The sequence below is a fragment of the Schistosoma haematobium genome, chromosome ZW (genome assembly GCF_000699445.3).
Source record: "Schistosoma haematobium chromosome ZW, whole genome shotgun sequence".
Lineage (NCBI taxonomy): Eukaryota > Metazoa > Platyhelminthes > Trematoda > Strigeidida > Schistosomatidae > Schistosoma > Schistosoma haematobium.
The window spans coordinates 88657433-88670714 of record NC_067195.1 but is presented as its reverse complement, the minus strand read 5'-3'; the positions used below and the strand labels follow the sequence as shown (position 1 = coordinate 88670714).

Here is a 13282-nt window from a genome sequence, read left to right as displayed (position 1 = left end):
AAATGTCAAGAAAGTTATACTGTATGGAGCGGAAACTTGGACAACTACGAAAGCCATCATCCAGAAGATACAAGTGTTTATTTCTTCGGATTTGTTGACCAGGCACTATCAGAAACAATATACTGTGGGGAAAGGACAAACCAGATTCCAACAGAGGAAGAAATCAGGAAAAAGCGATGGAAGTGGATAGGACGCACATTGAGGAAACCACTCAACTGCGTCACAAGGCAAGTCTTCACTTGGAATCCTCAAAGTCAGAGGAAAAGAGGAAGACCACAGAATACATTATGCCGATAAATGGAGACAGATGTGAGGAGAATAAACAACAATTGGATAGAACTGAAAAGGAAGGCCCAGGACAAAGTGGGTTGGCGAATGCTATTAGGCAGCGTCAGTAAGTAAGTGATGCTGATAATGTAGAATAAGTCAGAAATGAAGAAATTTGCTCATGAATTTAACTCTATAAAATATGTTTGAAAATATCACTATTACTTGACGAAACTGTATAGAAGGTATTCAGAAAAAATTGCTTGACAAATGTTCCAACAGAAAGCATCCCATATTTATGTAGGATCATGCTATTTTCAAAGTGAATATAACAAAAAGTAACTTATTCCCCCTTCCCATCAAACAAATACTAGTTCACTCATCAGTAATTTTAAGAAAAAATCAATAAATGCTTACTTTTGCCGATGTTTTAATCCCATTCCAAATGCATAAATATATAATAATCCAAGTGAAAAGAAGACACAAAGCTAAATCCCATTTTACTGTTCCAATATTATGTATACCATCAGATATACTCAGTACACGATATCTGTTTAAAAGAAAAAAGTATGTTAAAATATACATGGCTTTATGAAAACTTCAGAGTAGTATGCAAGTCTAAAACTACATAAAATGATTGTATACTTACTTACTTACTTACTTACCTACTTACTTACTTACTTACTTACTTACTTACTTACTTACTTACTTACTTACCTACTCATTCACTCACTCGTTTACTTACCTACTTACCCACTCACTCACTCTTCACAAAACCCATTCTGATAATAATGATCACCAGCTAACTAGTGACTGATCCTTTTTGAAAGGAAACAGAAGTAAAAGATCTGTTTGTTTTAAAAAAATTGATTGTTCCACTAAGGATCAATGCTTATATAGGCTAATCCACCATGAGAAATTCGACCGATGACTACAGTGACAATTAATTTTTAGTGATGAAGTTAAGCCTTCTCATAAATAAGTAACATGGTGTGATCATATCTGTTTTAAAATCATTTAAGAAATATACTATTATTCTTCCAGTTATTCAGTGAAGACAATGGTGGACGGTCGTTCAATGTCATGGATTGGTTGAAGTTAGACGTTAACACCGTTGGATGACAGCCGGTTCACTGGTTTAGAGGTTAAGCAGTCGTGCGCGAAACCGAAGGTCGTGGATTCGAATCACACGTGCGGGATTGTGGTTGTGTACTACTGAGGAGTCCCATACTAAGACGAAACGGTTGTCCAGTGCTTCTAGGTTTTCCATGGTATTCTAGATTAAATCGACTCATGAATTCAACCATTAAATTACTACAATTTTCATAAACCCTCATTCTGATAAATAAAAATATCTGTCTAAATAGGGATTTCTACTCTTCATAATAGTTATTATTATATTGTCATAATAAATTCATTTGTTTCAGTGTGTTAAGATTTGATCACATCATTAATCCTTAAAGATGCATATAATTTGACCATATCTAAAATTTGAACGGTTTGAACAAAGTTTCGGTGGGATTCACTGTATTAATATGATGGGACTATACATGCTATTTATATTGAGATGGTGAAGAAGATTTGTAGCTTAGGTGGATGATTTTAGTGGAGTTCTGTTCTCTGAGCCAATGGGAGATACAACCAAAACAAAGTAAACTATGACAGGTTTAAGGTCAACAAGAACCAACCAACATCGAGGTCTACAGAACAAGATGTGAACCATATGTGGAGAAATTCGAACACTTCACTTCTATCTGACGTTTGTGCTGATGATGTCGTTGAGAAGAACGATGAAAGCTCCACGACCAAACCATCCAGCTCAGAGAACCAAACTCCATCAAAACTATTTATATTACTCATAATCATCAGAAGCGACTACAAGTTAGTATGACTAGTATTTAACTATCTATCCAATTCAGTAATATATTACAAACGATTAATTTTAAAGGAATCAAATGATTTTCCTTTTCTTACTCCCAATATTCTGTAGTTGCATCAACTGTTATTAAGCTGATATTACTCATATGAGTAGTATTTTCAATTATACTTGAATTTATTGGTTGATTAGTGAAAACTCGACATGCTGGTGTATTCCATGATTGATCACATCTTGTCCATGGTAATTGACTTGTGAATGATGAAAAAATAAAATGAAATGCCCATGCCATTATCACAGTATAGTAGCAATTGAGAAAGAAATTAATCAATGTACACGCATAACCAATACCTTGAAAATAAAGAATGGAAATCTTATTAAATTAATGATTTAATATTTATTCGTAAGTATAAGAGTGACTAAAATGAATGATCAGTTAAGGTTACGTTAGTACAGAACTGATGTTATTTAGTTGTGAGATATGGCCGGTAAGAGTAGAGGATATTCGTAGGCTACTCGTATTCGAACATAGGGGTTCTCGAAGCATTGCTCGTGTATCCTGGGACCATCGAGTAAGTAATGCAGTTTTTATTAAACGGGTACTAGGTAAGGATGGTAAATCAATTGATGGCGGTCAGACCAAAACATGGCACAAATCCATGAAGTCACTGACAAGTGGACTGAGCCATGTTGGTAAGTCTAGACTACCTGGTTGCGAGATAAACTGTTCCCATCGAGGCTTTACAGACTCCTTTGAGTAATTTAAAAACAAATATATAAAAAAGCGAATCCCTGGAAATACTTGCTTAAATCTTAGTCGACAGAGGAGATAGTGAAATTATTAAAATATGTATATACTACTAGTCAGTTAAAGGGGTGCTATGGGCACTTTTTAAACTGCAAAATCGTGCATGGAGGACAGACTAGTTCGAAGTAAAGACCGGTGTCAAGCAAGATTGCTTACTCTCACCCTTTCTCTTTCTCCTGGTGATCGACTGGATCATGAAGACGTCAACATCTGAAGGGATGCACGGGATACATTGGACATCTAGGATGCAGTTGGACGATCTAGACTTCGTAGATGATCCCGCCCTTCTATCCCAAACGCAATAACAAATGCAGGAGAAGACGAACAGTGTGGCAGCAGCCTCAGCAGCAGTAGATCTCAATATACACAAAGGGAAAAACAAGATTCTCCGATACAACGCAGCATGCACCAATCCAGTCACAATTGACGGAGAAGATGTGGAAGATGTAAAAACCTTTACATATTACTGCAGCATCATTGATGAACACGGTGGGTCTGATGCAGATGTGAAGGTGTGGATCGGAAAATCAAGAGCAGTATATTTACAAGTGAAGAACATCTGGAACTCAAAACAACTGTCAGCCAACACCAAGGTCAGAATTTTCAATACAAATGTCAAGACAGTTCTACTGTATGAGGTGGAAACCTGGAGAACTACGAAAGCTATCATCCAGAACATACAGGTGTTTATTAACAGTTTTCTACACAAAATACTTTGAATCCGTTGGCCAGACACTATTAGCAACAACCTACTTACCATGGGAGAGAACAAACCAGATCCCAGCGGAGGAAGAAATGAGGAAGAAGCGCAGGAAGTGGATAGAACAAAATGCGCCACGGAGCAAGCCTTCATATGAAGTACTCAAGGCCAAAGGAAAAGAGGAATACCAAAGAACACATTTTGCCGGGAAATGGAGACAGACATGATAAAAATGAACAAGAATTGGATGGAACTAGAAAATAAGGCTGAGGACAGAGTGGGTTGTAGAACGCTGGTCGGCGGCCTATGCTCCATTAGGAGTAACCGGCGTAAGTAAATAAGTAGGTTAAAGGAAAATGAAATAAACACAATCTTGGAAATTAATAAAGACAAAGAAATAGAGTAATTCAGATGAACTTGATAGCTCCATCAGGTTTAATTTGTTCATACATCAATACCAATGAAATCCATTCGCCACAATCCCAATGTCATCAACTACACTATACAATTCACTTCACAAATACCTGTTGGTCCATATGCGCACGACTCTATGTGCAATTCAACACTGAAGAGTTGTAAATATTATCGTGTTGGTGTTTATTGTCATGGTTTTGGTGGTATTGATATTAATAGTGGTAATGGTTGTGTTATTGTGTAGGTGACAGTGAGTCGACGATTTTGCGCGTATGAACGTGTCTGCGTGTACACTGAGAGATGTGTGTATAGATGCAATGTTGTAAAAAATAATGCAATAAATAGTTGTATTTCGAATTAAGTAGTATGAGGTGTGTTATTTGTGTGTAGTAGACTTCAAGTGATTTTTGAATAAAGACAAAGAAATAGAGTGATTCAAATGGAGTTGATGGCTTTATCAGATTTAATTGGGAAATGATGTTACTATGAATATGTTGACATTTTCATGTTTTTATTCATAGAACGATAAAATTAACCGTATAACCTATTCAGATGTGTTTCTCAAAAGTGTACAACTTTACGTTGTACAAATTATAAAAGAGCCTAATCAAAGATATTGTGATTGCTGTTACTATGCAGCGAAAAGCATGAACATTATTCAGACTATCGATTGATTGAACTGCTAAAATCTCAGTCAGTCAATTACAACGTAGGACTGCTAACTTCTAGCTAACAATCACTTAATATCGATCAAGGAATAAGAAACAGAAACTTGTTGAAATACTTTGTGCTGTGAATTCTAAATTGTACCAAAACTATAATACTGAAAGAAGTCACCAATAATAATAATAATATATCTCTGTTAGGAATGCTAGATTAACTACTTAACAGAATTCCTGCTCATTTATGTTTCAATCAAAATCAAAGATGACATTTTTAAAGTATACAGAGATTCGTTTAGTCTCATGTTGATTGTGACCATCTTCTAAGAGTAACTTTCTATTTCATAGTCCAATTTCACTTGTGAACACATAAAGTTGAATTCTATACAAAGATGGATAGTGGCTAGCAGTGGAATCAAGGATGCGCATTTCGTACTATCTAGGACTCCTCAGCTGGATGTACCTGCATCAGCAGAGTTGACGTTCACTCTGGGGTTCGAACTCGCCATCGCGTTATCCACTTTAGCTACTAAGTCCTATTTATCGAGGCTATATCGGGGCAATACGCACAATATGCACATATGCCAATAAGAGACTGATCAACTGCAGTCCTAAACATCAATAGGAAGATTCAAACAAACAATTCCAAGTGTACATAAAGTTGAATTGTTTTTACTGCCTTAATTCTACAAACATATCAAAGTTTATAACTATTATTATGATGACTAAAGCCTTAGCTCAGTTCATTCCGCTTAATCCTTTATGAATCAATATAAATATCATTCATAAAATTATTAAAGTTTACCTTGAAACAATGGACAGATATTCCAAGCAGCAATAACTCCACGACGTGTTACTTGTCCAACAGTTACTTCTAATAGAAATAATGGTATACCAGCTAAGAATACACTGATGAAATAAGGGATAAGGAAAGCACCTGAGCAAAACCAGAACATAATGGGAAATAGAATCAAGTTCATTTTCTTTAAAATAACTTTTGAATGAATATTATAACTTATTCATTTCTAGAAACTAAGAGTTCATTTAACTGTCATAAAATTATTTAAAAATTTACTAATATTGAGTGTGTGCTACTGATGTCGATAGATATAAGTAGTATGTACCATCAATCGAAAGTGTAATGCCTGGTGGTAGAACGTTAAGAAGATCTAAGAGAAGAGAACGAGAACAAGGAATGATTGGTGTGGAAACGAAGGAACAATGAAGTGTTAGACAATTGAATGAAATTTTGCAAATTAAGCATTTACTGTGAAGCACCCAACTGAGTCACAAGACAAGTCCTCTGTTATAACTTGTGACGCCGATTAGAGAGTAGTGACTTATCAATCGGAACAATGATGCGTAAACCAGTATGAGCAGCCTAGAATTCTGATTGGTCCTGCTTTCCGCCTAGCCCAACCAGTTAAGTCTATAACACCAGTCTCAGCCTCTGCAATATGGTTCATTATATTTCGAACATTCTGAGTTTATATACCAATCAAACAGACCACAACGTACCAATAAAATATGAAATAACATTTGTACAAGAATTAGCCAGATGTGGCTGTGAATGTGGGAGGTAGTAATTAATATACTGGGTATAACTCAAGAATGGTAAAACGTACAATAATAGTTTATGGGTCAAAATAAAGCTTATAATAAGAGGAATATGAATATGCATAGTTTAGTTACTTAATAATTATACGATAGAAATGTATGTTTAGTATTGGTCCATTAATAGATCCCAAAAGTTACCATTCATCATTCTTGTCGGGACATAACATCCTCACAGATTTGCACAGATATGCATCGGTTCAAGTTGCCATACCTCATTAGAACAACAAGATGAACACCAGATTCATAGAGATAGTCACTTCAATGATAGTAATATATAAAAGAAAGTTTGCATATTAGGATATAATACAGAAAGGAAAACAGCAAACTAGAATACATATTCATACAGCATATGAATAGGCATATATGATTTCACAATCATTATTCTTATGTTTCAGCTGTTTACATGGTTATATTCTTATCAACTCGTAGTCTTTTATAACTTGCTCACAGTCGAACGTATTGTTTTTTAAACTGATTGGACAGTTAAACTTAGATCACATTAGTTATAAAACATGTTCACAACACAGTGCCGTAACATTCACTCAAGCATATGTTCCAAACAATCTCTCACTATGTATGACTAATACAGTAATTCATAAAGGAAGCTGAACTCATCAGATGCTTATTAACTACTTTGAGATGTTTAAAACTTGAAAGGCTTAATATCAATCACATTAGATTTTAAAACTACAACTACATGTCCACTATTAACCAGATGATTAGAAACCATACAACTTTAAATGACATGCAGTTTTAGTGTGAAGTTTTATAGAATAATTTTGGACATATGAATGTGTAAGGTGGTAGTTGGAAAAAGTCTAAAAAAATCCCTGCACTTAAGTTATGTGCTACTCGTCAGCAAAGTGTATATATTGTCTTGATGGGACTGATGTTCCCGCTAACCAGCACGTTATTTCACAACATAGTGCATGCGATAATGGTTAAATTGCAACTTGATCGATAAAATGTGATGAGCACTAAAATGAATTTCCCATACATGGCATTGTTTGCTACTCAGAAACCGATAAATAATAAAACTATGAATATGTGATAATCATATAATTATTCGATCTAATCACTTCCAGTATTTATTTATTTTAACACATAGATATTGGTACAAAGAGGCACCAAATACATATGCGGCACACAAATCTCATTTGATATGTGTGAAGTTTGTGATACTGCATGGGTGCCCAAACCGGAGCAGGTGGTTTACTTAGGGGGTCACACCCCGAGCCTTTGACCTAAAGGTCTGATCCACAAAGCAGTGGAGCATCGTGAGGAGATGCAGTCCCATGGTAGCCGGTGACCAACCATTGGTTCATACGCCATTTGTTCCTTCAGGATACTGGAGCCAATGTGCACCATTGGTTTGGGATCCGGTTAATGTACCGAACATTCGCTTTTCATCCTCTCATTTTCGTAAACAACACCATCGCCGCGAGAAGGCAGTAAGTAGGACTACCCTGGTAGAGACTATATACGCGTGGCCGTGTGAGAGCGTTTCGAGAGGGCGAACGGGCTCTCCCGACTCACGGCCGTACCAGGGCGTTTTGAGGCATCACTTTCAGTAATTCCGTTCAGCACATAAAAGCGACCAGATGATCATATATAGCATCTAATTGCCCTGATACGGCCGAGAGTTGCGAGAGTCAGCTCTCCTTTTAAAAATGCCCCCACATGGCCACGTGCATACAACCACTGCCATGGAAGTCCTACTCACTACTTTCATGTGGCATTACTGTTCCTTACCAAATTGAGATGACAAAAAGCGAATATTAGGCTTTTTAACCGGGTTGTTGGACACGGAATGTCCACCTAGGGTAGTTGGAAATCCGTGATTCCAAAACAATGGTGTACATGGGCTACAGGATCCTGAGGGAACAAATGGCGTCTGAACCAATCGCTGGTGACTGGCCTCCATGGGACCTCGTCTCCTTACGTTGCTCTACTGCCTTGTAGATTAGATCTATAGGTCAAAGGCTTCGGTTGTGGCTCCCTAAGAAAACAACCTGTTTTGGTTTAGGCACCTGGATAGTACCTCATCCCTCACGCAAATCGAATGATTTATCTGGCGCATATCTATTTGGTGAACCTTTTTATCAATATTTCTGGGTTTAAATACATAAATAAAGATCATGTATAACTAATTTTAAAAACGAATAATCTATGGGTTGGTGAATGCTGGTCGGGGTGCCTATGCTCCATTGAGAGTAACCGCCATAAATAAGTAAGTAATTTGTGAAATAAAATCATTATATTTTTCAAGAGAAAAAATAATATCAGAATGGGTTTTGTGGAGATTTTTAGAAATTTCACTGGTTGAAATCATGAGTGAATTGAAGCTAGACCACCATAGAAAATCTGGAAGCACTTGACGGCCGTTTTGTCCTGGTATGGGACTCCTCAGTAGTGCGCATCCATGATTTCAATCAGTGAAATTTCTAAAAAATCTCCACAAAACCCATTCTGATAATGATAATCACCTGCTAACTAGTGACTGACTTCACGAGATACTCCTGGAGTTTTAGTGAGAAGTCGTTACCAGTGGAGTTCAACCAGGTCTGTCGTGAAATATCAACTCACTGAAGACAATGGTGTACGGTGGCGCAACTTCGTGGATTAGTTGAAGTTAGACATTAACACCGTTGGATGCCGAATCAATAGTCTAGTTGGCTAACCGCCTGGTGCGAGGCTGGTAGGTCCTGGGTTCGAATCCAGCGGAGTGCGGGATCGTGGATGCACACTTCTGAGGAGTCACGTGCTAGGACTAGACGGCCGTCCAGTGCTTGCAGGTTTTCCATGGTGTTCTAGCTTCAATTGACTCGTGATTTCAACCAGTGAAAAAAATAATATATGAACTCACCGCCACCATTTTTATAACATAAATATGGAAATCTCCATACATTACCAAGTCCAATTGAAAATCCTAAACATGCAATAAGAAAATCAATTTTTCCTTTCCAATAATCTCGTTTAATTAATTTTTCTTCTGTTATATGATTTGAAAGTTTATCAACTATTTCAATAGATTGTACCTCTATTATATACAGTTCATTAGGATTATGATTATGATGATGACTATCCATTGATAGATGTTCACAAGATGACATAATTAATTGTTGTTAAGGGGATTTCTAGAAGTATAGATTCATTTCTATTTAGATAATTCGATCAAATTTGATGTGTGCTGAAGTAAAAAAATCTTTTTTTTTGTTTTTTTTTTATTGTTGAAAGAAAAAAAAAGAAAACAAATCAAACATTAGCGAATATTTTTCGATTAGAAACAAAATGTTTATATATGTCTATCATACAACACTTACACCACCACCACCAACACCACCACCACCACAACAACAACAACCAAAGAAAAAATCAATAAACATGGTAATGTCATGTTATGTAATATATTAACCAATTAAATCATAACTAATTAACTAACTTCTTAGCTCAGCAACCAGTAGAAGTTATTATCATGATTATTATTATTGACTAATAACATTCATCAAGTGATAATATTGTTTCTATGTACAGACCCATATAAATGTATCTATATAGAATGTTAATGAAGCTGATCATTAAAATATGAAATTAAAAGGGATTATATTTCTCCTTAGTTTATTTTTCATTTCTAGTTGACCGAATGTCAGTGATATGCTGTCTAACCATTAATTTTGACTGACTTCTATCGATTAAATTGTTATGTAATGATTGAATTCAATGACCCAACCTTATAGTTTATTTGATTTGTTCTCTAATAATTGAATGAATGATTGATTTTTATATATATTAATGATAACATAACATTGGTTATCATCCAATGATTAATAAATGAATGTATATGTATATCAGTCATACAGAAGATCAATCATTACATAAACACCTCACTGGGAATTTCTTCAATTGTGAAATGGTAACTACAAACAAAATACTTTCTTTAAGTTAAGACAAATTTGTCATCATATTACTCCGATGATCCTTGGTTCATGACATTCCCATCTTATAGGTGCTTTTTGTAGTTGTTTGGCTATCATCAGTGCAACTCCTTATATTTGTACAGCATTTTCTTCTTCATAGCCGGAGTATTAAAGAAGCTCTCCCGAATCTCGTCTTTTTTTTCAATCTGCATTCAATGTGATTCACTTATTTCAAGCACCTCCAGGTTGTAATTTTTCATATCTGCAGCAACTTGGATGAATCTCTCGGTCTCCAACTTTGTACGACAGTTCTATGTACAAAAATTAATGGTTTCTCTAGTTGTCAGAAGGGGCATCAGACTCGTGACTTCTGAAGGAACTTAGCTTTCATTATGCAACGTCATAACTTTTCTAAATGAAGATTTTAAATGGTTCGAATTATTTTTTTCTGGTTAGCGTTTGTTAGTGAGTCAGTTTTCTACGGGATGGGGTCGCTAACCCTATACCCAACCTTCCCCTTTTATCTGGGCTTGGGACTGACAATAGCCCCAGAGGGACTTTAGGCGGAGTTTCGACATCACAGTTGATACGACTTATTTTGTAGATGATATCGGACTTGTCTTATACCGCTCTTGTATCTTTTGGTTTACATGAAATGGATTGGAATCACTGTTTCGGTTTTTGGGTGACACTGATCTCAAAGCCTTTTTAAAATTTTTGTAAAAATTCCTCAGTTGTTTTCACACATTGTAGGTTCATCCTTTTCCTAGTTCCCGAGGTCGATATAGTGATAGTAGTTTTAGCTACAAGAAACGTTTTGATAAAATTTCTCGGATAATCATTTATACGGAGGACAGACAGAAATGAGCTTCTCCAATTTTATGCACAGTGAGAGTGCTGCGATGTGATACGGCTCGTTTTCATGGTGTCTGCATAAAAATCTTTTTGTCTACTGTTTGGTTGTCTCTGTTGTAATTTAGTATTTGATCACTATTGCTTGATCGTCAGAACAGACTGATTAGCGACTAATGGAATGACTAAGAACTTCACTTCTACATAAATTAGGCACGCATGATATTTTACAGTACGGCAGTAAAAGCTCTTCAGACAAACCTAGCTCGGAGGAATCACCGATGCCAAAGTCTGTAATTGCATGTTAGCGTTCATGTTCACATGGAGACTATGAACTATGGCCCATCAATTAGACATCATTTCTAGTTTCTCTAGTTACACGGATAAATTAGTTATCATTAAATGCATGAGCCATAGTCAGACTAAACCAGGTATTAGCTGGATTGTGTCATAACTAGACAGCTCGAGCTCGACTGAATGGCTTAACCATAACTTACTTGTCTGAGAAATGGAGATGTTGTAGGGGATATTAGATCTCCAGAAATCACTTGATAAACGTCTCATTTTTGTAATTTTATTTTGAAAACTTCAATTTCTCACTTTCGCACCGAAAGAGCACACTTTCCCCTTCAGTTTGTACTTCCCAGTCATTGGTTCGTTCCCTCTTTAAATGTGTTACTTTGTGACGTTTTCCAAGGAGATTTTCGCACTGTATATATATACTCATGAGTTGTGTGCTTGCTCGTTCGTGCTTAGGGAATATACATTTCTCGTGAATGAATCTGTTCTTCTCCATCTAGTTGGCAGTGCTGAGGGCCAGCGGAATAGTTTAGCTTGTCCTGTTGCTGTGTTGTCGACTTTTGTTTCTATCTCCTGATTTCGGTGATATCATAATCCTTCCAAAGGTAGCAGATCTACTCTTGAAAAGATTCGAAATCAACCGCTGAGTAATCCCGTATTCTCTACCACCTCCTCTTGCTTCTGGTGGTCGACTAAATTATGAAGACCTCGACATTTGACGAGAAGCATGAAATAAAATGGACAATTCGGGATCAATTAGAAGATTTGGACTTTGTAGATGAGCTGGCTTCTTTATCCCGTACACATCAAATGTAGGTCAACACAATCAACGTAGCAGAATTCTCTGCATCAGTGGGTTTCAACATCCTCCATTACAACTCACAGAACATCAACCAACTCAATCACATTTCATGGAGAAACTCAAGAACAGGTGGAAACTCTCACGAACCTGAACACAAGCATAATCGATGAACAAGGAGGATATGATGCAAACGTAAAAACTAAGACTGGAATATTAATCACAGCATTCCTACAAATGAACAGCATATTCAACTGAAAACAACTGTCTGTAAGCCAACATCAAGGTCACAATCTTCAAAACGAACATCAAGACAGTTTGATTGTGCAGAGCTGAAACGTGGAGAACTACTACAATCAACATCAAATAAGTACATGTATTTCTAATAATTGTCTATTCAAGATACTCACTGTCCATTGTTGGCAGGATACCATCAGTAACAACCTACTATGAGAGAGAATAAATCAGCTTCCAACTGAAGAGAAAATTAGGAAAAGGCGTTCGAGGTGGACAGCAGAGAGACAAGAGGATCGAACAGTAAAGAATGAAAACAGGATGCAATTTGTATCAAAATGCAAGAACAATTGGTGGACATTTTGCAAATCAAGCATTTACTTTATGATTGTTAGATTTTATTAACAAGTCCTGTAATTTTGTGTTGAAAACATTCGATTGTTCCCGCTGGTGTTCTTGTTCACTACAGTAGTAGTCATAGCCGTAGTCGTATTCGTAGTCGTAGTAGTAGTAGTATTTCCATTTTCTTTGTACTATCCCTCTCGAGAATACTGATCTTTTCGATATCAATATTTTACGGCAAGACTGTTAAGATCATTCTTTAATTGTATTCTTATGTAAATGTCATGTACAGTTAAACAGTATGGATCGACATGACAAGGGGAAAAAGGTTCATTCTAACATCGATCTATTTGATATGAATACTTTTCCTCTTCAAATAAAAAGAAATACTTAATTGATAGAAACTATCAGATTAATATATATATATATATATCGATTTTTTCTGTAAAGTTGATCTTTATATGACGATGATAGTTACCTTGGTAAAACTGATC

At 36.2% G+C, this 13282-nt stretch overlaps 1 protein-coding gene across 1 annotated transcript in view; it reads right to left on the bottom strand.

Moving 5' to 3' along the window:
* SLC6A6_2 (Sodium- and chloride-dependent taurine transporter) overlaps positions 1-9854 on the bottom strand; it is a 32324-nt gene extending 22470 nt beyond the window's left edge. Inside the window, exons 1-5 of the mRNA XM_035734392.2 lie at positions 9787-9854; positions 9211-9549; positions 5533-5664; positions 2242-2494; positions 685-817 (exon numbers count right to left, since the gene is read on the bottom strand). Coding sequence (XP_035587686.2) covers positions 685-817; positions 2242-2494; positions 5533-5664; positions 9211-9457 — 765 coding nt within the window. The 5' untranslated portion in view covers positions 9458-9549; positions 9787-9854. The remainder of the gene's footprint in view (positions 1-684; positions 818-2241; positions 2495-5532; positions 5665-9210; positions 9550-9786) is intronic.
* Positions 9855-13282: the final 3428 nt, after the last annotated feature.